This window comes from Bombina bombina, chromosome 1 (assembly GCF_027579735.1).
Source record: "Bombina bombina isolate aBomBom1 chromosome 1, aBomBom1.pri, whole genome shotgun sequence".
Lineage (NCBI taxonomy): Eukaryota > Metazoa > Chordata > Amphibia > Anura > Bombinatoridae > Bombina > Bombina bombina.
The window spans coordinates 416,314,693-416,336,889 of NC_069499.1; the positions used below are offsets into that span (position 1 = coordinate 416,314,693).

At 41.3% G+C, this 22,197-nt stretch overlaps 1 protein-coding gene across 9 annotated transcripts in view; it reads right to left on the minus strand.

Annotated features, from left to right (window-relative positions):
- Positions 1–22,197, minus strand: part of BAZ2B (bromodomain adjacent to zinc finger domain 2B) — an 842,173-nt gene that overhangs the window by 72,243 nt on the left and 747,733 nt on the right. For all 9 annotated transcript variants that reach the window (XM_053698336.1, XM_053698337.1, XM_053698343.1 and 6 more), the window contains 2 exons: positions 20,737–20,892; positions 19,929–20,089 (listed from right to left, as the gene is read on the minus strand). In XM_053698336.1, the coding sequence (XP_053554311.1) occupies positions 19,929–20,089; positions 20,737–20,892 (317 nt within the window). The remainder of the gene's footprint in view (positions 1–19,928; positions 20,090–20,736; positions 20,893–22,197) is intronic.

A 22,197-nucleotide genomic window follows, 5' to 3' on the forward strand; every position in this document is an offset into this window, starting at 1 on the left:
AATCCTAGGAATCCTGATTTTACTCCAGGAGTAGCCTTTGGATTCGCACCAGAAAAGATATTTACGCCATATCTTATGATAGATTTTCCTGGTAATAGGCTTTCGAGCCTGAATCAAGGTATCTATGACCGACTCAGAGAAACCCCGCTTTGATAGAATCAAGCGTTCAATCTCCAAGCAGTCAGTTGCAGAGAAATTAGATTTGGATACTTGAATGGACCTTGAATGAGAAGGTCCTATCTCAGTGGCAGAGTCCATGGTGACAGAGATGACATGTCCACCAGGTCTGCATACCAAATCCGGCGTGGCCACGCAGGAGCTATCAAAATCACTGAAGCTCTCCCCTGTTTGATTCTGGCAATCAGACGCGGAAGGAGAGGGAAAGGTGGAAACACATAAGCCAGGTTGAACGACCAGGGTACTGCTAGAGCATCTATCAGTACTGCCTGAGGATCCCTTGACCTGGATCCGTAACAAGGAAGTTTGGCGTTCGGACGAGACGCCATCAGATCCAATTCTGGTGTGCCCCATAGCTGAACCAGTTGAGAAAACACCTCCGGATGGAGTTCCCACTCCCCCGGATGAAAAGTCTGACGACTTAGAAAATCTGCCTCCCAGTTCTCTACTCCTGGGATATAGATTGCTGACAGATGGCAAGAGTGAGCCTCTGCCCATCGGATTATCCTTGAAACTTCTATCATCGCTAAGGAACTCTTTGTTCCCCCCTGATGATTAATATAAGCCACAGTCGTGATGTTGTCCGACTAAAATCTGTTGAATCTGGCCGAAGCCAACTGAGGCCATGACTGAAGAGCATTGAATATCGCTCTTAATTCCAGAATATTTATCGGTAGGAGGGCCTCCTCCCGAGTCCACAAACCCTGTGCTTTCAGGGAATTCCAGACTGCACCCCAGCCCAGAAGGCTGGCGTCTGTCGCCACTATATCCCAATCTGGCCTGCGGAAACACATTCCCTGGGACACATGATCCTGTGACAACCACCAAAGAAAAGAGTCTCTGGTCTCTTGATCCAGATTTATCTGAGGAGATAAATCCGCATAATCCCCATTCCACTGATTGAGCATGCATAGCTGCAGTGGTCTGAGATGCAAGCAAGCAAACGGAACTATGTCCATTGCCGCTACCATTAGACCGATTACCTCCATACACTGTGCCACTGACGGCCAAGGAAGGGAAGAGCTCGGCAGGTGGACAAAATCTTTGATTTCCTGACCTCCGTCATAAATATTTTCATGTCCACCGAGTCTATCAGAGTCCCTAGAAATGAAACTCTTGTGAGGGGGAAAAGAGAACTCTTTTTTACGTTCACCTTCCACCCGTGAGATCTTAGAAAGGCCAACACTAAGTCCGTGTGAGACATGGCTAGTTGGAAAGTCGACGCTTGAATTAGAATGTCGTCTAGATAAGGCGCCACTGCTATGCCCCGCAGCCTTAGAACCGCCAGAAGGGACCCTAGCACCTTTGTGAAGATTTGTGGCGCCGTGAGCAACCCAAAGGGAAGAGCCACAAACTGGTAATGCTTGTCCAGAAAGGCAAACCTGAGGAATTGGTGATGATCTTTGTGGATAGGAATGTGTAGATACGCATACTTTAATATATATTGACACTCCTGGATCAATGGTAAAATAGTCCGAATGGTCTCCATCTTGAAAGATGGGACTCTTAGGAATTGGTTTAGGATCTTGAGATCTAGAATTGGTCTGAAAGTTCCCTCTTTCTTGGGAACCAAACAGATTGGAGTAGAACCCTTGCCCCTGTTCTGCTTTCGGAACTGGGCAGATCACTCCCATGGTAAAAAGGTCTTCGACACAGCGTAAGAACGCCTCTCTTTTTGTCGGGTTTACAGACAATTGAGAAAGATGGAATCTCCCCCTTGGAGGAGAATCCTTGAAATCTAGAAGATATCCCTGGGTTATGATTTCTACTGCCCAGGAATCCTGAACGTCTCTTGTCCAGGCCTGAGCAAAGAGAGAGAGTCTGCCCCCTACTAGGTCCGGTCCCGGATCGGGGGCTACCCCTTCATGCTGTCTTAGTGGCAGCAGCAGGCTTTTTTGCCTGTTTACCCTTGTTCCAAGCCTGATTAAATCTCCAGGTTAGCTTGGATTGAGCAAAGTTCCCCTCTTGCTTTGCAGCAGAGGAAGAGGAAGTGGGACCACTCTTGAAGTTTCGAAAGGAACGAAAATTATTTTGTTTGGTCCTTGTCTTATTTGACTTATCTTGAGGGAGGGCATGAGTCCAGTGTTCCCTCTAAGGACAGTTTTGTGTGCAGCCCAGCAGTGAAACAGTTAACAAGAGAACCATACCTTGCCATCTGCATTATGCAGTGTTTGCTAATTGCAGGGTGTGGTTACCTAATTAACTGTTTCACTGCTGGGCTGCACACAAAACTGGCCTTAGAGGGAACACTGGGCATGACCCTTCCCCCCAGTGATGTCTGAAATGATCTCTTTCAGTGCAGGCCCCGAATAGGGTCTTACCTTTGAAAGGGATGGTCAAAAGCTTAGATTTAGATGACACATCAGCCGACCAGGACTTAAGCCATAACGCTCTACGCGCTAAAATGGCAAAACCTGAATTCTTTGTCGCTAACTTAGCAAGATGAAAAGCGGAGTCTGTAATAAAAGAATTAGCTAACTTAAGAGCCTTAATTCTGTCCAGAATATCATCTAGTGGGGTCTTCATCTGAAGAGCCTCTTCTAGAGCCTCAAACCAAAAGGCAGCTGCAGTGGTTACAGGAACAATGCAAGCTATAGGTTGAAGAAGAAAACCTTGATGAACAAAAATTTTCTTTAGGAGACCCTCTAATTTTTTATCCATAGGATCAATGAAAGCACAACTGTCTTCAATAGGTATAGTTGTATGCTTATCCAGAGTAAAATAGCTCCCTCCACCTTAGGGACCGTCTGCCATGAGTCCTTTATGGTGTCAGATATGGGAAACATTTTCTTAAAAACAGGAGGGGGAGCGAACGGAATACCTGGTCTATCCCACTCCTTAGTAACAATGTCCGAAATCCTCTTAGGGACCGGAAAAACATCAGTGTAAACAGGAACCTCTAAATATTTGTCCATTTTACACAATTTCTCTGGAACTACAATAGGGTCACAATCATCCAGAGTCGCTAAAACCTCCCTGAGCAATAAGCGGAGGTGTTTTAGCTTAAATTTAAATGCCGTCATATCTGAATCTGTCTGAGGGAACATCCTTCCTGAATCAGAAATCTCTCCCTCATATAGCAAATCCCTCATCCCTACCTCAGAACATTGTGAGGGAATATGGGATATGGCTACTAAAGCGTCAGAAGGCTCAGCATTTGATCTTAACCCAGAGCTACTGCGCTTCCCTTGCAACCCTGGCAGCTTAGATAAAACCTCTGTGAGGGTAGTATTCATAACTGAAGCCATATCTTGCAAGTTGAAAGAATTAGACGCACTAGAAGTACTTGGCGTCGCTTGTGCGGGCGTTATTGGTTGTGACACTTGGGGAGAACTAGATGGCAAATCCTGATTTCCTTCTGTCTGAGAATCATCCAATGCCAAACTTTTATAAGTCAAAATATGCTGTTTGCAATTTATAGACATATCAGTACAAGTGGGACCCATTCTAAGAGGGGGTTCCACAATGGCTTCTAAACAAATTGAGCAATGAGTTTCCTCAATGTCAGACATGTTTAACAGGCTAGTAATGAGACAAGCAAGCTTGGAAAACACTTTAATTAATGAAAAAAATACAATTTTCAAAAACGGTACTGTGCCTTTAAGAGAAAAAAAGGCATACACAAACTGCAAAAATTTTAACAGTGTAGCCACTAAGCTTTAGAAAGATTGCACCACAAGTAATTAAGCAATAAACCCCCAAATGAGAAAACCGGATTGGTAAATGCCCAAAATCGGTAAAAACCCCTGTCAGCACCTTGCCACAGCTCTGCTGTGGCGCCTACCTGCCCTTACGGGACGTAAATATGAGGATAAGCTTCGATTAGGCCCCAGAAGAGTACCAGGACCTCTGGAGATGTTGCTTGCTGCTTGTCTGCATAACCCAAATGCGCAACTGAGGCGCGAAAATAGGCCCCGTCCATCTCACTCGATGTTGCTGGGGCCTACACAAAATCCATCAAACCCTGTTTGTAAGCCATGTGGGCTATAAAAACCCCTAAATAAGCCAAATGTACCCTCAAACAGATGTCCCATCAGAAAAATAAAAACATTACTCCCAGAACACACAAACATTTGCCCAATATGTCATATACAAACTGAGTGCTCATAAAATTAGCCCTTTATGCAAGCTAATAATGCCCCTTATAAAACTAGGATTACTGCTTCCCCTTCCCCTAATGGGGATACTGTCAGCCTTTCTGAGTTAACACAGTCTCTGCAGAAAAAATGACTGAACATACCTCATTGCTGTATAGCAAGAAACCGTTCCTCACACTGAAGTTTTCCTGTACTCCTCAGCTTCTGTGGGAACAGCAGTGGACCTTAGTTACAAATGCTAAGATTATCATCCTCCAGGCAGAAATCTTCATCTATGTCCTGCCTGAGAGTAAATAGTACAACACCGGTACCATTTAAAAATAACAAACTCTTGATTGAAGATAAAATAAAACTAAGTTTAACACCTCTTTCACTTTACCCTTCCTGCTTAGAGCCGGCAAAGAGAATGACTGGGGGGTGGAGTTAAGGGGGGAGCTATATAGACAGCTCTGCTGTGGGTGCTCTCTTTGCCACTTCCCGTTAGGAAGGATAATATCCCACAAGAATGAAACTGTGGACTCGGTACATCATGCAAAAGAAATTTAGAATTCAATCTTGAAACCCTGATATACTATTTCCACAGCCCATTGATCTGGGAAATCTTGTATCCTGAAAAATAGAGAAAGACTACCCCCCAATTGATCCAATCCTGGACCGGTGCCAAACCCTTCCTGCCGACTTAGACTCAGCTGCGGGGTTTCTTTTATTGCTTCCCCTTGTTCCAAGACGATTGGGTTTCCAAGTTCCAACTTGGACTGTTCCTGTTTGGAAGAGGAAGACTTTCCTTTGAAGTTACGAAAGGAACAAAAGGGACTTTGACGTCCTTAGGACTATTCTTCTTGTCTTGTGGAAGAAAAGACCCTTCTCCACCAGTAATATCAGAAATTATTTTTGCCAGACCAGGTCCAAACAAGGTCTCACAATTGTAAGGAAGCGCCAGAAGCTTGGACTTAAAAGAAACGTCAGCTAGCCAAGAATTTTGCCACAACGCCCTGCGGGCTAGCAGAGAGAAGCCAGATATCTTGGCTCCCAGATTAATAACTTGCATGGTAGCATCAGAAATAAAGAAATTGGCTAGCTTGAAAGCCTTAATTCTGACTATGATCTCCTCCTTAAGGAGTCTCTACCAAAATAGAATCAGACAAGGTGTTGCACCAATAAGATACCGCAATTGACACAGAGGCAATACAAACTGCAGGTTGCTATCGAAGACCTTGATGAACATACATCTTCTTCAAATAAGCCTCCAGCTTTTTGTCCATTGGATCCTTAAAAGAGCAGCTATCCTCTATAGGGATCGTAGTTCTCTTAGCCGGAGTAGAAATAGCCCCTTCTACTTTAGGCACCATGTGCCATGAATCCTTAATGGAGTCAGCAACAGGAAACATCTTATAAAAGACAGGAGACGGGGGAAAAGGTATGCCTGGCTTCTCCCATTCCTGTGAATTAATATCCGTTGCATGGTCTGGAACAGGAAACACTTCTACAAAGGAAGGAACATCCTAGTATTTATTAAGTTTACTAAACTTCTTAGCGTTGACTACGACAAGAGTATCAGAGTCGTCCAAAGTAGCTAAAACCTCCTTTAACAATACACAAAGGTGTTCAAACTTAAATCTGAAGATTACTTCTTCAGCATCAGAAGAAAGGAATTATACTGTCTGAATATGAAATTTCACCCTCAGAGGCTACCGACGTATCCTCCTTATCACTTATGAGGATGGGAAACCAGTGTAGAAGCAGGTGGAACAGAAACCTTACAATCTGAATCTCTAATTTTCCTCTTGAATTTTCCCAACAAAGAAAAAACAGATAATGCCGCAGATCATACCTGTGCAGCAAATTCTGCAAGCAAATAAACTCCAATTGGAGTCTGAGAGGAATTGCAGGGCACTGCATGTGACATTAGGCTCAGAAAAAACAGAATTTATGCTTACCTGATAAATTACTTTCTCCAACGGTGGTGTGTCCGGTCCACGGCGTCATCCATTACTTGTGGGAAATGTTCTCCCCCACAGGGAAAGGCAAGGAGAGCACACAGCAAGAGCTGTCCATATAGCTCCCCCTCTGGCTCCGCCCCCCAGTCATTCGACCGACGGTTAGGAGAAAAAGGAGAAACTATAGGGTGCCGTGGTGACTGTAGTGTATAAAGAAAAAAAAATTCAACCTGATTAAAAAAACCAGGGCGGGCCGTGGACCGGACACACCGTTGGAGAAAGTAATTTATCAGGTAAGCATAAATTCTGTTTTCTCCAACATTGGTGTGTCCGGTCCACGGCGTCATCCATTACTTGTGGGAACCAATACCAAAGCTTTAGGACACGGATGAAGGGAGGGAGCAAATCAGGTTACCTAAACAGAAGGCACCACGGCTTGCAAAACCTTTCTCCCAAAAACAGCCTCCGAAGAAGCAAAAATATCAAATTTGTAGAATTTGGCAAAAGTGTGCAGAGAAGACCAAGTCGCTGCCTTACATATCTGGTCAACAGAAGCCTCGTTCTTATAGGCCCATGTGGAAGCCACAGCCCTAGTAGAGTGAGCTGTGATACGGTCAGGAGGCTGCCGTCCGGTCTCATAAGCCAAGCGGATAATGCTTTTCAGCCAGAAAGAGAGAGAGGTAGCAGTAGCTTTTTGACCTCTCCTCTTACCAGAGTAAACGACAAACAAGGATGAGGTTTGTCTAAAATCTTTTGTTGCTTCTAAATAGAACTTTAAAGCACGAACAACATCTAAATTGTGTAATAAACGTTCGTTCTTTGAAACTGGATTCGGACACAAAGAAGGAACAACTATTTCCTGGTTGATGTTCTCGTTGGAAACAACTTTTGGAAGAAAACCAGGTTTAGTACGCAAAACAACCTTATCTGAATGGAACACCAGATAGGGTGGATCACACTGCAAAGCAGATAATTCAGAAACTCATCTAGCAGAAGAAATAGCAACCAAAAACAGAACTTTCCAAGATAGTAACTTAATATCTATGGAATGTAAAGGTTCAAACGGAACCCCTTGAAGAACTGAAAGAACTAAATTTAGACTCCAAGGAGGAGTCATGGGTCTGTAAACAGGCTTGATTCTAACCAAAGCCTGAACAAAAGCTTGTACATCTGGCAAAGCTGCCAGTCGTTTGTGCAACAAGACGGATAATGCAGAAATCTGTCCTTTTAGAGAACTAGCTAACAATCCTTTATCCAAACCTTCTTGGAGAAAGGAGAGAATCTTTGGAATTTTAATCTTACTCCAGGAGAATCCTTTGGATTCACACCAACAGATATATTTTTTCCATATTTTATGGTAAATCCTTCTAGTCACAGGTTTCCTGGCTTGGACCAGAGTATCAATCACAGAATTTGAAAACCCACGCTTGGATAAAATCAAGAGTTTAATTTCCAAGCAGTCAGCTGCAGAGAAACTAGATTGGGATGTTCGAATGGACCTTGTACTAGAAGGTCCTGTCTCAAAGGTAGCTTCCATGGTGGAGCCGATGACATATTCACCAGGTCTGCATACCAAGTCCTGCGTGGCCACGCAGGAGCTATCAGAATCACCGAGGCCTTCTCCTGTTTGATCCTGGCTATGAGCCTGGGGAGGAGAGGAAACGGTGGAAACACATATGCTAGGTTGAACGACCAAGGCGCCACTAATGCATCCACTAGAGTCGCCTTGGGATCCCTGGATCTGGACCCGTAGCAAGGAATCTTGAAGTTCTGACGGGACGCCATTAGATCCATGTCTGGAATGCCCCATAATTGGGTTAACTGAACAAAGACCTCCGGATGGAGTTCCCACTCCCCCGGATGGAAAGTCTGACGACTCAAATAGTCCGCCTCCCAGTTGTCTACTCCTGGGATGTGAATAGCAGATAGATGGCAGGAGTGATTCTCTGCCCATTGGATTATCTTGGTTACTTCCTTCATCGCTAGGGAACTCTTTGTTCCCCCCTGATGATTGATGTACGCAACAGTCGTTATGTTGTCCGACTGAAATCTTATGAACCTGGCTTCCGCTAGCTGAGGCCAAGCCAGGAGCGCATTGAATATAGCTCTTAGTTCCAAAATGTTTATCGGGAGAAGCGACTCTTCCCGCGACCATAGGCCCTGAGCTTTCAGAGAGTCCCAGACCGCGCCCCACCCCAAGAGGCTGGCGTCGGTCGTGACGATGACCCACTCCGGTCTGCGGAAACTCATTCCCTGAGACAGGTGATCCTGGGTCAACCACCAGAGAAGTGAGTCCCTGGTTACTTGGTCTACTTGAATTTGGGGAGACAAGTCTGTATAGTCCCCATTCCACTGATTGAGCATGCACAGCTGTAATGGTCTTAGATGAATTCGAGCAAAAGGAACCACATCCATTGCTGCGACCATTAGTCCTATTACTTCCATGCATTGAGCTATAGAGGGTTGAGGAATAGAGTGAAGAACTCGACAAGCTTTTAGAAGCTTTGTCTTTCTGACGTCTGTGAGAAAGATCTTTATTTCCACAGAATCTATTATTGTTCCCAGAAAAGGAACCCTTGTGGACGGTGACAGTGAACTTTTTTCTATGTTCACTTTCCACCCGTGAGATCTGAGAAAAGCCAACACAATGTCTGTATGAGCCCTCGCTTTGGAAAAGAGACGACGCTTGGATTAGGATGTCGTCTAGATAAGGTGCTACAGCGATGCCCCTCGGTCTTAGGACCGCTAGAAGGGACCCTAGCACCTTTGTGAAAATTCTGGGAGCGGTGGCTAAACCGAATGGAAGAGCCACAAACTGGTAATGTTTGTCCAGAAAGGCGAACCTCAGGAACTGATGATGAGATTTGTGGATTGGGATATGCAGATACGCATCCTTCAGATCCACGGTAGTCAAAAATTGACCCTGCTGGATTGTTGGTAAGATTGTCCGAATGGTTTCCATCTTGAAGGATGGAACTCTGAGGAACATCTTTAAATCCAGAATTCGCCTGAAAGTTCCCTCTTTTTTGGGAACCACAAACAGGTTTGAGTAAAACCCTAGACCTTGTTCCCCGGAGGGGACTGGGTTTATCACTCCCATCTTTGATAGGTCTCTTACACAATGTAAGAATGCCTGTTTCTTTATCTGGTCTGAAGATAAGCGAGACAGGTGGAACCTTCCCTTTGGAGGAAGTCCCTTGAATTCTAACAGGTATCCCTTGGAAACTATCTCTAGTGCCCAGGGATCCAGAACATCTCTTGCCCAAGCCTGAGCGAAGAGAGATAGTCTGCCCCCTACCAGATCCGGTCCCGGATCGGGGGCTACCCCTTCATGCTGTCTTGGTAGCAGCAGCAGGTTTCTTGGTTTGTTTACCCTTGTTCCAGCCTTGCATGGGCTTCCAAGCGGGTTTAATCTGGGCTGCGTTACCTTCTTATCTAGCGGCAGTGGAGTTATTAGCCGGTCCGTTCCTGAAATTGCGAAAGGAACGAAAATTAGACTTGTTCTTATCCTTAAAAGGCCTATCCTGTGGGAGGGCATGGCCCTTACCCCCAGTGATGTCTGAAATAATTTCCTTCAATTCCGGCCCAAAAAGGGTCTTACCCTTGAAAGGAATATTCAGTAACTTAGTCTTGGACGACACGTCTGCCGACCAGGATTTTAGCCAAAGCGCCCTCCGCGCTACTATAGAAAAACCTGAGTTTTTCGCCGCCAATTTCGTTATTTGAAAGGCGGCATCCAATATAAAGGAATTAGCTAACTTTAATGCGTGAATTCTGTCCATGACTTCTTTCTGGAGCGACCTTTCTAGTTTTTCGAACCAAAAGGACGCCGCTGAAGTGACATTAATAACACACGTAGCTGGTTGAAGGATGAACTCTTGCTGAACAAAAATCTTTTTAAGCAATCCTTCCAATTTTTTATCCATAGGATCTTTGAAAGCGCAGCTGTCCTCTATAGGAATAGTTGTGCGCTTCGCTAGTGTTGAAACAGCTCCCTCAACCTTCGGGACCGTTTGCAATGCGTCCCTTCTAGGGTCTACTATGGGAAACATTTTCTTAAATATAGGAGGTGGGGCAAAGGGTACACCTGGCTTCTCCCACTCCTTTTCCACTATGTTCGCTACCCTCTTAGGTATTGGAAAAGCGTCGTTGTGCACTGGGACCTCTAAAAATTTGTCCAATTTGCACAACTTCTCTGGTACTACCATGGAATCACAGTCATCCAGAGTAGCTAATACCTCCTTAAGCAAAGCGCGGAGATGTTCTAGCTTAAACTTAAATGCCACTAGATCAGGTTCTGCCTGTTGAGAAATTTTTCCTGAGTCTGAAATTTCACCCTCAGAAAGCCCTTCCCTCACAGCCAATTCCGATTGATGTGAGGGTAAAATAGATAAGGCATCGTCAGCGTCTGATTGTTCATCCTTTTTATCTGTATTTAAAACTGAACAATCACGCTTTCTCTGAAAAACTGGCAGTTTGGATAAAAGATTTGCTATAGAATTATCCACTACTGCTGATAATTGTTGCATAGAAATAAGCACTGGCGCGCTAGGTGTCGCCTGCGCGGGCAAAGCTGGTGTAGACACAGAAGGAGAGGATGTAGAGCTATCCCCACTACCTTCATTAGATAAATCATCTTGGGCAACATTATGAAAAATAACAGAGCTGTCCTGATTTTGTTTGGACGCTATGGCGCAATTATCACAAACACTCGAAGGGGGAACCACATTTGTCTCTATACACACAGAACATAGGTTATCTGATGGAACAGACATGTTAAACAGATGTAGGCAGGCAAACAATGCAATAAAAACAATTTTAAACAAAAACGTTACTGTCTCTTTAAATAATAAAATGACACATTTATTTCTGAATGTTCAAAAAACTATGAAGGCAATATCCGATTTTTCTGAAATTTGGACCCCAGTGTCTTAATGCTTAGAAAGTATTGCACAGCAAATATGGAGACTCTAGCTCTTAGAACAAGCAAACCGGAGCTAATTGTTGGATTTAACCGTTTTTACACACCACAATCCCAGCTACAGCCTTGCTGCAGCTTTTTACCTTCCTTAGGGGTCACCATTCACAGAAAAAACATAATTTATGTAAGAACTTACCTGATAAATTCATTTCTTTCATATTAGCAAGAGTCCATGAGCTAGTGACGTATGGGATATACATTCCTACCAGGAGGGGCAAAGTTTCCCAAACCTTAAAATGCCTATAAATACACCCCTCACCACACCCACAATTCAGTTTAACGAATAGCCAAGAAGTGGGGTGATAAGAAAAAAGTGCGAAAGCATATAAAATAAGGAATTGGAATAATTGTGCTTTATACAAAAAAATCATAACCACCACAAAAAAGGGCGGGCCTCATGGACTCTTGCTAATATGAAAGAAATGAATTTATCAGGTAAGTTCTTACATAAATTATGTTTTCTTTCATGTAATTAGCAAGAGTCCATGAGCTAGTGACGTATGGGATAATGACTACCCAAAATGTGGATCTTTCCACGCAAGAGTCACTAGAGAGGGAGGGATAAAATAAAGACAGCCAATTCCTGCTGAAAATAATCCACACCCAAAATAAAGTTTAATGAAAAACATAAACAGAAGATTCAAACTGAAACCGCTGCCTGAAGTACTTTTCTACCAAAAACTGCTTCAGAAGAAGAAAATACATCAAAATGGTAGAATTTAGTAAAAGTATGCAAAGAGGACCAAGTTGCTGCTTTGCAAATCTGATCAACCGAAGCTTCATTCCTAAACGCCCAGGAAGTAGAAACTGACCTAGTAGAATGAGCTGTAATCCTTTGAGGCGGAGTTTTACCCGACTCGACATAGGCATAGGCATGATGAATTAAAGATTTCAACCAAGATGCCAAAGAAATGGCAGAAGCTTTCTGGCCTTTTCTAGAACCGGAAAAGATAACAAATAGACTAGAAGTCTTTCGGAAAGACTTAGTAGTTTCAACATAATATTTCAAATCTCTAACAACATCCAAAGAATGCAACGATTTCTCCTTAGAATTCTTAGGATTAGGACATAATGAAGGAACCACAATTTCTCTACTAATGTTGTTGGAATTCACAACTTTAGGTAAAAATTCAAAAGAAGTTCGCAACACCGCCTTATCCTGATGAAAAATCAGAAAAGGAGACTCACAAGAAAGAGCAGATAATTCAGAGACTCTTCTGGCAGAAGAGATCGCCAAAAGGAACAAAACTTTCCAAGAAAGTAATTTAATGTCCAATGAATGCATAGGTTCAAACGGAGGAGCTTGAAGAGCCCCCAGAACCAAATTCAAACTCCAAGGAGGAGAAATTGACTTAATGACAGGTTTTATACGAACCAAAGCTTGTACAAAACAATGAATATCAGGAAGATTAGCAATCTTTCTGTGAAAAAGAACAGAAAGAGCAGAGATTTGTCCTTTCAAAGAACTTGCGGATAAACCTTTATCTAAACCATCCTGAAGAAACTGTAAAATTCTCGGAATTCTAAAAGAATGCCAAGAAAAATGATGAGAAAGACACCAAGAAATATAAGTCTTCCAGACTCTATAATATATCTCTCTGGATACAGATTTACGAGCCTGTAACATAGTATTAATCACAGAGTCAGAGAAACCTCTTTGACCAAGAATCAAGCGTTCAATCTCCATACCTTTAAATTTAAGGATTTGAGATCCTGATGGAAAAAAGGACCTTGCAACAGAAGGTCTGGTCTTAGCGGAAGAGTCGACGGATGGCAAGAGGCCATCCGGACAAGATCCGCATACCAAAACCTGTGAGGCCATGCCGGAGCTATCAGCAGAACAAACGAGCATTCCTTCAGAATCTTGGAGATTACTCTTGGAAGAAGAACTAGAGGCGGAAAGATATAGGCAGGATGATACTTCCAAGGAAGTGATAATGCATCCACTGCTTCCGCCTGAGGATCCCGGGATCTGGACAGATACCTGGGAAGTTTCTTGTTTAGATGAGACGCCATCAGATCTATTTCTGGAAGCTCCCACATTTGAACAATCTGAAGAAATACCTCTGGGTGAAGAGACCATTCGCCCGGATGCAACGTTTGGCGACTGAGATAATCCGCTTCCCAATTGTCTATACCTGGGATATGAACCGCAGAGATTAGACAGGAGCTGGATTCCGCCCAAACCAGAATTCGAGATACTTCTTTCATAGCCAGAGGACTGTGAGTCCCTCCTTGATGATTGATGTATGCCACAGTTGTGACATTGTCTGTCTGAAAACAAATGAACGATTCTCTCTTCAGAAGAGGCCAAGACTGAAGAGCTCTGAAAATTGCACGGAGTTCCAAAATATTGATCGGTAATCTCACCTCCTGAGATTCCCAAACTCCTTGTGCCGTCAGAGATCCCCACACAGCTCCCCAACCTGTGAGACTTGCATCTGTTGAAATTACAGTCCAGGTCGGAAGCACAAAAGAAGCCCCCTGAATTAAACGATGGTGATCTGTCCACCACGTTAGAGAGTGTCGTACAATCGGTTTTAAAGATATTAATTGAGATATCTTTGTGTAATCCCTGCACCATAGATTCAGCATACAGAGCTGAAGAGGTCGCATGTGAAAACGAGCAAAGGGGATCGCGTCCGATGCAGCAGTCATAAGACCTAGAATTTCCATGCATAAGGCTACCGAAGGGAATGATTGTGACTGAAGGTTTCGACAAGCTGAAATCAATTTTAGACGTCTCTTGTCTGTCAAAGACAGAGTCATGGACACTGAATCTATCTGGAAACCCAGAAAGGTTACCCTTGTCTGAGGAATCAATGAACTTTTTAGTGAATTGATCCTCCAACCATGATCTTGAAGAAACAACACAAGTCGATTCGTATGAGATTCTGCTACCAAGATATCGTCCAAATAAGGAAATACCACAATACCCTGTTCTCTGATTACAGACAGAAGGGCACCGAGAACCTTTGTAAAAATTCTTGGAGCTGTAGCTAGGCCAAACGGCAGAGCCACAAACTGGTAATGCTTGTCCAGAAAAGAGAATCTCAGGAACTGATAATGATCTGGATGAATCGGAATATGCAGATATGCATCCTGTAAATCTATTGTGGACATATAATGCCCTTGCTGAACAAAAGGCAAGATAGTCCTTACAGTTACCATTTTGAACGTTGGTATCCTTACATAACGATTCAATATTTTTAGATCCAGAACTGGTCTGAAGGAATTCTCCTTCTTTGGTACAATGAAGAGATTTCAATAAAACCCCATCCCCTGTTCCAGAACTGGAACTGGCATAATTACTCCAGCCAACTCTAGATCTGAAACACAATTCAGAAATGCTTGAGCTTTCACTGGATTTACTGGGACACGGGAAAGAAAAAATCTCTTTGCAGGAGGTCTCATCTTGAAACCAATTCTGTACCCTTCTGAAACAATGTTCTGAATCCAAAGATTGTGAACAGAATTTATCCAAATTTCTTTGAAAAAACGTAACCTGCCCCCTACCAGCTGAGCTGGAATGAGGGCCGCACCTTCATGTGGACTTAGAAGCTGGCTTTGCTTTTCTAGAAGGCTTGGATTTATTCCAGACTGGAGATGGTTTCCAAACTGAAACTGCTCCTGAGGATGAAGGATCAGGCTTTTGTTCTTTGTTGAAACGAAAGGAACGAAAACGATTATTAGCCCTGTTTTTACCCTTAGATTTTTTATCCTGTGGTAAAAAAGTTCCTTTCCCACCAGTAACAGTTGAGATAATAGAATCCAACTGAGAACCAAATAATTTGTTACCCTGGAAAGAAATGGAAAGTAGAGTTGATTTAGAAGCCATATCAGCATTCCAAGTTTTAAGCCATAAAGCTCTTCTAGCTAAAATAGCTAGAGACATAAACCTGACATCAACTCTGATAATATCAAAAATGGCATCACAGATAAAATTATTAGCATGTTGAAGAAGAATAATAATATTATGAGAATCATGATCTGTTACTTGTTGCGCTAAAGTTTCCAACCAAAAAGTTGAAGCTGCAGCAACATCAGCCAATGATATAGCAGGTCTAAGAAGATTACCTGAACACAGATAAGCTTTTCTTAGAAAGGATTCAATTTTCCTATCTAAAGGATCCTTAAACGAAGTACCATCTGACGTAGGAATAGTAGTACGTTTAGCAAGGGTAGAAATAGCCCCATCAACTCTAGGGATTTTGTCCCAAAATTCTAATCTGTCAGACGGCACAGGATATAATTGCTTAAAACGTTTAGAAGGAGTAAATGAATTACCCAATTTATCCCATTCTCTGGAAATTACTTCAGAAATAGCACTAGGAACAGGAAAAACTTCTGGAATAACCACAGGAGATTTAAAGACCTTATCTAAACGTTTAGAATTAGTATCAAGAGGACCAGAATCCTCAATTTCTAAAGCAATTAGTACTTCTTTAAGTAAAGAACGAATAAATTCCATTTTAAATAAATATGAAGATTTATCAGCATCAATCTCTGAGACAGAATCCTCTGAACCAGAAGAGTCATCAGAATCAGAATGATGATGTTCATTTAAAAATTCATCTGTATAAAGAGAAGTTTTAAAAGATTTTTTATGTTTACTAGAAGGAGGAATAACAGACATAGCCTTCTTGATGGATTCAGAAACAAAATCTCTTATGTTATCAGGAACATTCTGAACATTAGATGTTGATGGAACTGCAACAGGTAATGGTACATTACTAAAGGAAATATTATCTGCATTAACAAGTTTATCATGACAATTAATACAAACAACAGCTGGAGGAATAGCTACCAAAAGTTTACAGCAGATACACTTAGCTTTGGTAGTTCCAGCACCAGACAGCGATTTTCCTGAAGTATCTTCTGACTCAGATGCAACGTGAGATATCTTGCAATATGTAAGATAAAAAACAACATATAAAGCAAAATTGATCAAATTCCTTAAATGACAGTTTCAGGAATGGGAAAAAATGCCAATGAACAAGCTTCTAGCAACCAGAAGCAAAGAAAAAATGAGACTTAAATAATGTGGAGACAAAAGCGACGCCCATATTTTTTAGCGCCAAATAAGACGCCCACATTATTTGGCGCCTAAATGCTTTTTGGCGCCAAAAATGACGCCACATCCGGAACGCCGACATCTTTGGCGCAAAAGAACGTCAAAAATGACGCAACTTCCGGCGACACGTATGACGCCGGAAAAAGAAAAGATTTTTTGCGCCAAAAAAGTCCGCGCCAAGAATGACGCAATAAAATGAAGCATTTTCAGCCCCCGCGAGCCTAACAGCCCACAGGGAAAAAAAGTCAAATTTTTAAGGTAAGAAAAATAATTGATTCAAGTGCATTATCCCAAATATGAAACTGACTGTCTGAAAATAAGGAATGTTGAACATCCTGAGTCAAGGCAAATAAATGTTTGAATACATATATTTAGAACTTTATAAACAAAGTGCCCAACCATAGCTTAGAGTGTCACAGAAAATAAGACTTACTTACCCCAGGACACTCATCTACATGTTTGTAGAAAGCCAAACCAGTACTGAAACGAAAATCAGCAGAGGTAATGGTATATAAATAAGAGTATATCGTCGATCTGAAAAGGGAGGTAAGAGATGAATCTCTACGACCGATAACAGAGAACCTATGAAATAGACCCCGTAGAAGGAGATCACTGCATTCAAAATAGGCAATACTCTCCTCACATCCCTCTGACATTCACTGCACGCTGAGAGGAAAACCGGGCTCCAACCTGCTGCGGAGCGCATATCAACGTAGAATCTAGCACAAACTTACTTCACCACCTCCATAGGAGGCAAAGTTTGTAAAACTGAATTGTGGGTGTGGTGAGGGGTGTATTTATAGGCATTTTAAGGTTTGGGAAACTTTGCCCCTCCTGGTAGGAATGTATATCCCATACGTCACTAGCTCATGGACTCTTGCTAATTACATGAAAGAAAAGCCTTTTGGAGTCACTTTCTGAACCACAGGACCCTCTCACATGAATCTGCATGCACTGCCTTGAAATTCAACTGCACAGCTGAAGTGTCAAAATGAGGCTTCCTCCCTCAGCACACTAGAGTGAAGGGGCCTTCCTGACTAGATTTAGGTGTCTAAAACAAGCCAGATCAATAAAAAACGTTCACAAGTGTATGTGAGCTTATAAAATATTTCAAATGGTATAATATTGTAATAAAAACCAATCGATTTAGCCCCTAACAGTGTCTACCAGCATAAAAAACAAAAAGGGGAAGCCTGTTATCTTTTTTGCTGAGGTGAAAGAAAAATGGCTTACCGTTTCCCCTGAGGGGAAAAATGACTGTCATCTAGCATTAGCCTGTGTTGTTAGAAGGAGACTAGTCATACCTGAAGCAGATGAGTCTGCAAACTGTTACCCCCAACTGAAGTTCTCTTGTTTCAACAGTCCTGCGTGGTAACAGTAATGGATTTTAGTTACTTGTGCTAAAATCATAGCCCTCTTAAACAGAAATCTTTATCACTTATCTGTTATAGAGTAAATAGTACAAGGAGAATGACTGGGGGGCGGAGCCAGAGGGGGAGCTATATGGACAGCTCTTGCTGTGTGCTCTCCTTGCCTTTCCCTGTGGGGGAGAACATTTCCCACAAGTAATGGATGACGCCGTGGACCGGACACACCAATGTTGGAGAAAAAGAAAAAAAAAAAAAAAAAAGATTTATTTAAACATGAGGTACAACATTTCATAGAAATACAATCAAATTCTCTTTTGCACAGCAAACATTATCTTGATAGGAGAATCCTGCTCCCTGACAAAATGATTACAAAAAAACAAAAAACTATTTTTAATTGTTACTGGCCCTTTAAATTTGACACTTTAATTTAGACTGTGCTGAGAGCGATATAGTTTCACCTTAAAGTGAAGGTAAACTTTGGTGAATGAAAGCTCGTTTTTTAAAAAATACTATTAAAAACAGGGACACTCTCATTCATCAAAGTTTACAAAGCAGCTGTTTTGATAAAAAAAAACTAGAGATCCTCTCTTAACACGTCAGCAATGACTAATCCGGCTTCCTCCAATCACGGCTTTCCCCCCAGGGTAGTCATTGCCTGAGGCCATGCTATGATTGGAGGAAGCCGGATTAGTCATTGCTGACGTGTGAAGAGAGGATTTCCAGGAGGGGGAAGCTGCTCTGGCTGTGAAAAGAAAAAAAGTTAAGTTTTTAATCAAAACGGCTGCTTTGTAAACTTTGATGAATGAAAGTGCCCCTGTTTTTAATAGTATTTTTTAAAAACGGGCTTTCATTCACCAACGTTTACCTTCACTTTAACTAAGAATATCTTTACCTCAGCATTAAACTGAGGTGCCTATCCCTCCGGTAGTAAGCAGACTGAAGCTAATCCGGATGCAAATATATTATGCAATGCAAATGTGAGGAAAACATGCAAACCGGCCACTTTCTGCTATAAACAGAAAAACTGTTACAATGAAATTTGTTCATTTTAATAAACAAAGACCAGCAGCATCAATCCGCATCTATTCAGAAAGCTACTTACTGCACTAATGCAGAATCCTCTCACGGAAGCAGCCGACATCGGTCCGAAGCAGAAGAAGAAGAAGGTCACATGACCGGGTTGAAAGAAACTGCGCCATTAAGCAAAGTGCGCGCTTCCAATCCGGCTCAAAAACTAAACTAAACACTTAGTCAAATATGAGCCGTCGTAGTTGCAAAAATAACCAACAAAGACCATAAAAAACTGTGCCATGTCCCACAGAGTTAATATAATTTAAAAGACAACCAGGAACTTGCATGGTAGTATTTTACAGTAAAAACAAATGAGCCAGAATAAGGAGTTAACCCCTTTATACCCATAAAGGGAATTAACTCTAAGTCTCTTGCACATACAATAAATAGTGCCTGCATACTGCCTGTAGAAAATCCTCAACTAAGGATTCCTTCTTTAGTCCCAATAATAAAAGCAGAGAGCTATTCCTTAATTATAAAAACTCTTAAGTGCAAGTCTCCTCACCTAGAATACAAAATGCACGTTCCTGCAATCTAGCTGTCTGGCAGGGAGACAGTTTACAAGGTGTGAAAGGACACATACTCCTTACAGAGGCCTGTAGAAAAAAGAAAGAACAGAGTAAACCTACTCTGGCTTTCTATACTAGGGCAGCAATATGTTAAGAAAACAGAGCAAGGCTCACCTCACAAGTTCCTAACTGCTTTAAAGCCACCACTACTCTACTGAAGAGATTAACGTGGACTACAGCTAGACCCAAAAATCTTGCTTGAAGCGAAAGAAATCCAATTTTCTTCAGACACCAAAACTTCCCCTCCTCCATTGACAGAGGCAAATAGAATGACTGGGGATTATGGGTAGGGGACTGACACGTAACAGCTTTGCTGTGGTGCTCTTTGCCTCCTCCAGCTGGCCAGAAGTGATATTTCCACTAGTAATTGATGACGTCTTAGGTAAGAAATAATGCTACTAAACTAGAAGCAAATACAAACTAAACAGCAATTTTTTCCTTCTATATTTAATAACTTTGAAATGGCTTGGTCAATTTAATTTGGCAGTTTTGTAGCCACTAGTAATAGCTACAAAACTGTCAAATTTCAGCACAATTACATGTTATGCAACTTTGAAAACAGAAACTTTGTTTAAACTTTAACTACACAGAGCAGCTTTAATAGTGATTTATATATCTCAAAGCAATGGATATTATGCTTTACATGATTTACCTTCACTTGCAAACTAGCTGAAGCAATTCTCCTTTCAAGGTCTTCAACCTGCTGAAGAATGTTTATGTCTATCTCCATTTCCTGTTCCTCCACAGACCAGTTCTCTACAATATCTCGTGTAATATGATATTCGTTATGTCCATTCATTTCTATTAAGGCAGCTATGGTCACAAACAACATCCAAATAAATGAAACATGTAACACACAGTCTTTACATATCATGTGAATAATTGAAAGTAAACAAAGGCAATTAAGACTAAATAATAAAAGGACCCCAAGTTAAAACACATAGCCCATAATAAAACCAACAATAAGCTCTTTTACTAAATATGCTGCCCATATCTTAATTGAATAGCTGTGTAATTTTTATAAAGAGCACATACAATTCAGGTTTAGGATGAAGGATTTATACTAGTTTTACTAGTTTTTTATACTATATTTCTTCCCATTTTTTAGTTTATCTATTCACAGATATGATGAGTACATTCATCTTCCATCTACATCACAGGCCCTGTGTATCTGTGCACTCACTACGTCACTACTAAATTGTCCATGAAAATTAACAATTTAAATCGGAGCTTGCAAATCCCAGGTGCCATGGCTCAAACAATGCAATGCCAATTCTGACTCCTAATGTTTTCAGATTATTTTTCATATGTATTTATATATAATTCCATGGATCCTAAAAACATGTATTCAGGTTCTTCAGTATTCAGACTGGCTTCTAAATTGGCAATAAATTTGTTGATCTTGGACCTAAAATCAGATTAGAAACATGCCACATTTAAATCATGTACATGATACTTACCATCTTTATTTTTTAAACAGCCATGAGTAATATAATCCAAATGCTTCTGAATTTGCTTTTGTAAAGACTTCTCTCTTATACCTCTAAGATGAAGCACTTTTAATAAAGATTTCAGATCTTCTGGATCTGTTATTCTCCACCATCCAAACTGCATTTCTGTTGGGCACACAGTGTCATATTAGAAAGTATACAGTTTAGAAGTAACTAAAATTCACACAATTATTACTACATAATTAATATTTGTTTTCAAATGTTCAAGTTTCACAATATTTTTCCCTGCAGGAGTGTAAGACATATATAAGGTGGGCATTTAAATTTGTTACATTTTTTTTTTAAATTAATTTATTTCATGGTGGTGAGAGTCCATAATACAATTACTCCTGGGATTAGACTCCTGGGCACTAGGAGGAGGCAAAATACCCAACATTCCAAGAGCTTCACATCCCTCTCACATCTCTGGTATCTCAGTCTCACATATAGCCAATATAGGAGAAAAAAAACAGAAAAGTAAGAAAAAGACAAAGCAGGGTAACTGAGGTGCAAACTAAAACTGCTGCTACTTAAAAATATAAAAGTGGGTTGATCTCTTGGACTGTTACCACTATCATAGAAATGAATTAACAAGTAAGCATTAATGTTGTTTTCTTTCATAAGGTGGTGAGAGTCCACAAGCCATTAATCTTGGTATCTAATACCCAAACTGTGTAGTCCACAAATAAGTGGGTTAGACAAAAATTAAGGCAGGCACCTATTTAGCAGATACTGACACCTGCTATACTGAAGCTTAAGAGGCAAAAAACATCAAAATATTTCTGTTTTGCAAATCTGATTAAAAGAAGCCTCATTTTCAAATGCTCAGGAAGTGGAAATTGATCTAGTAAAATGAGCCATAATGCATTTTGGGGGAGACTTTCCCGCCTCAAAGTAAGCTCTGAGAATCAAGCTCTTTAACCTGTAAGCTAAAGTAACAGCTATAGCCTTCTGACCTTAATGAGGACCAGAGAAATAAACAAATAAACTAGAGAATTGTCTAAAACCATTTTGGGTAAAATTATGTTAAAGGTCTCTCTTTAGAATGATTAGGATTAGGACAAAAGGAAGGGACAACAATTTATTGATTGATTGTTTCTGAAGAAACAACTTTAGGTAAAATCACCTTATCCTGATTGTAAATATGATAAGGAGCCTCGTAAGAAAGAACAGACAAATCAAACTCTTCTGGAGAAAGAGACTGCTAAAAGAAGCAATACCTTTTAACACAGAAGCTGAATGTCACTCTATACCATGCATAGGTTCAAAGGAGGAGATTGCAATACTCTTAAAACTAGATTACAGTTCGAAGGAGGAGATATTTGCTTAGCTACAGGTCTTAACCTGATTAGCACCTCAACAAAAGTCTGGACATCTGAACCAGATCTACATACCAAGCTTTGCGTCGCCAAGTCGAAGCAAGCTGGATTA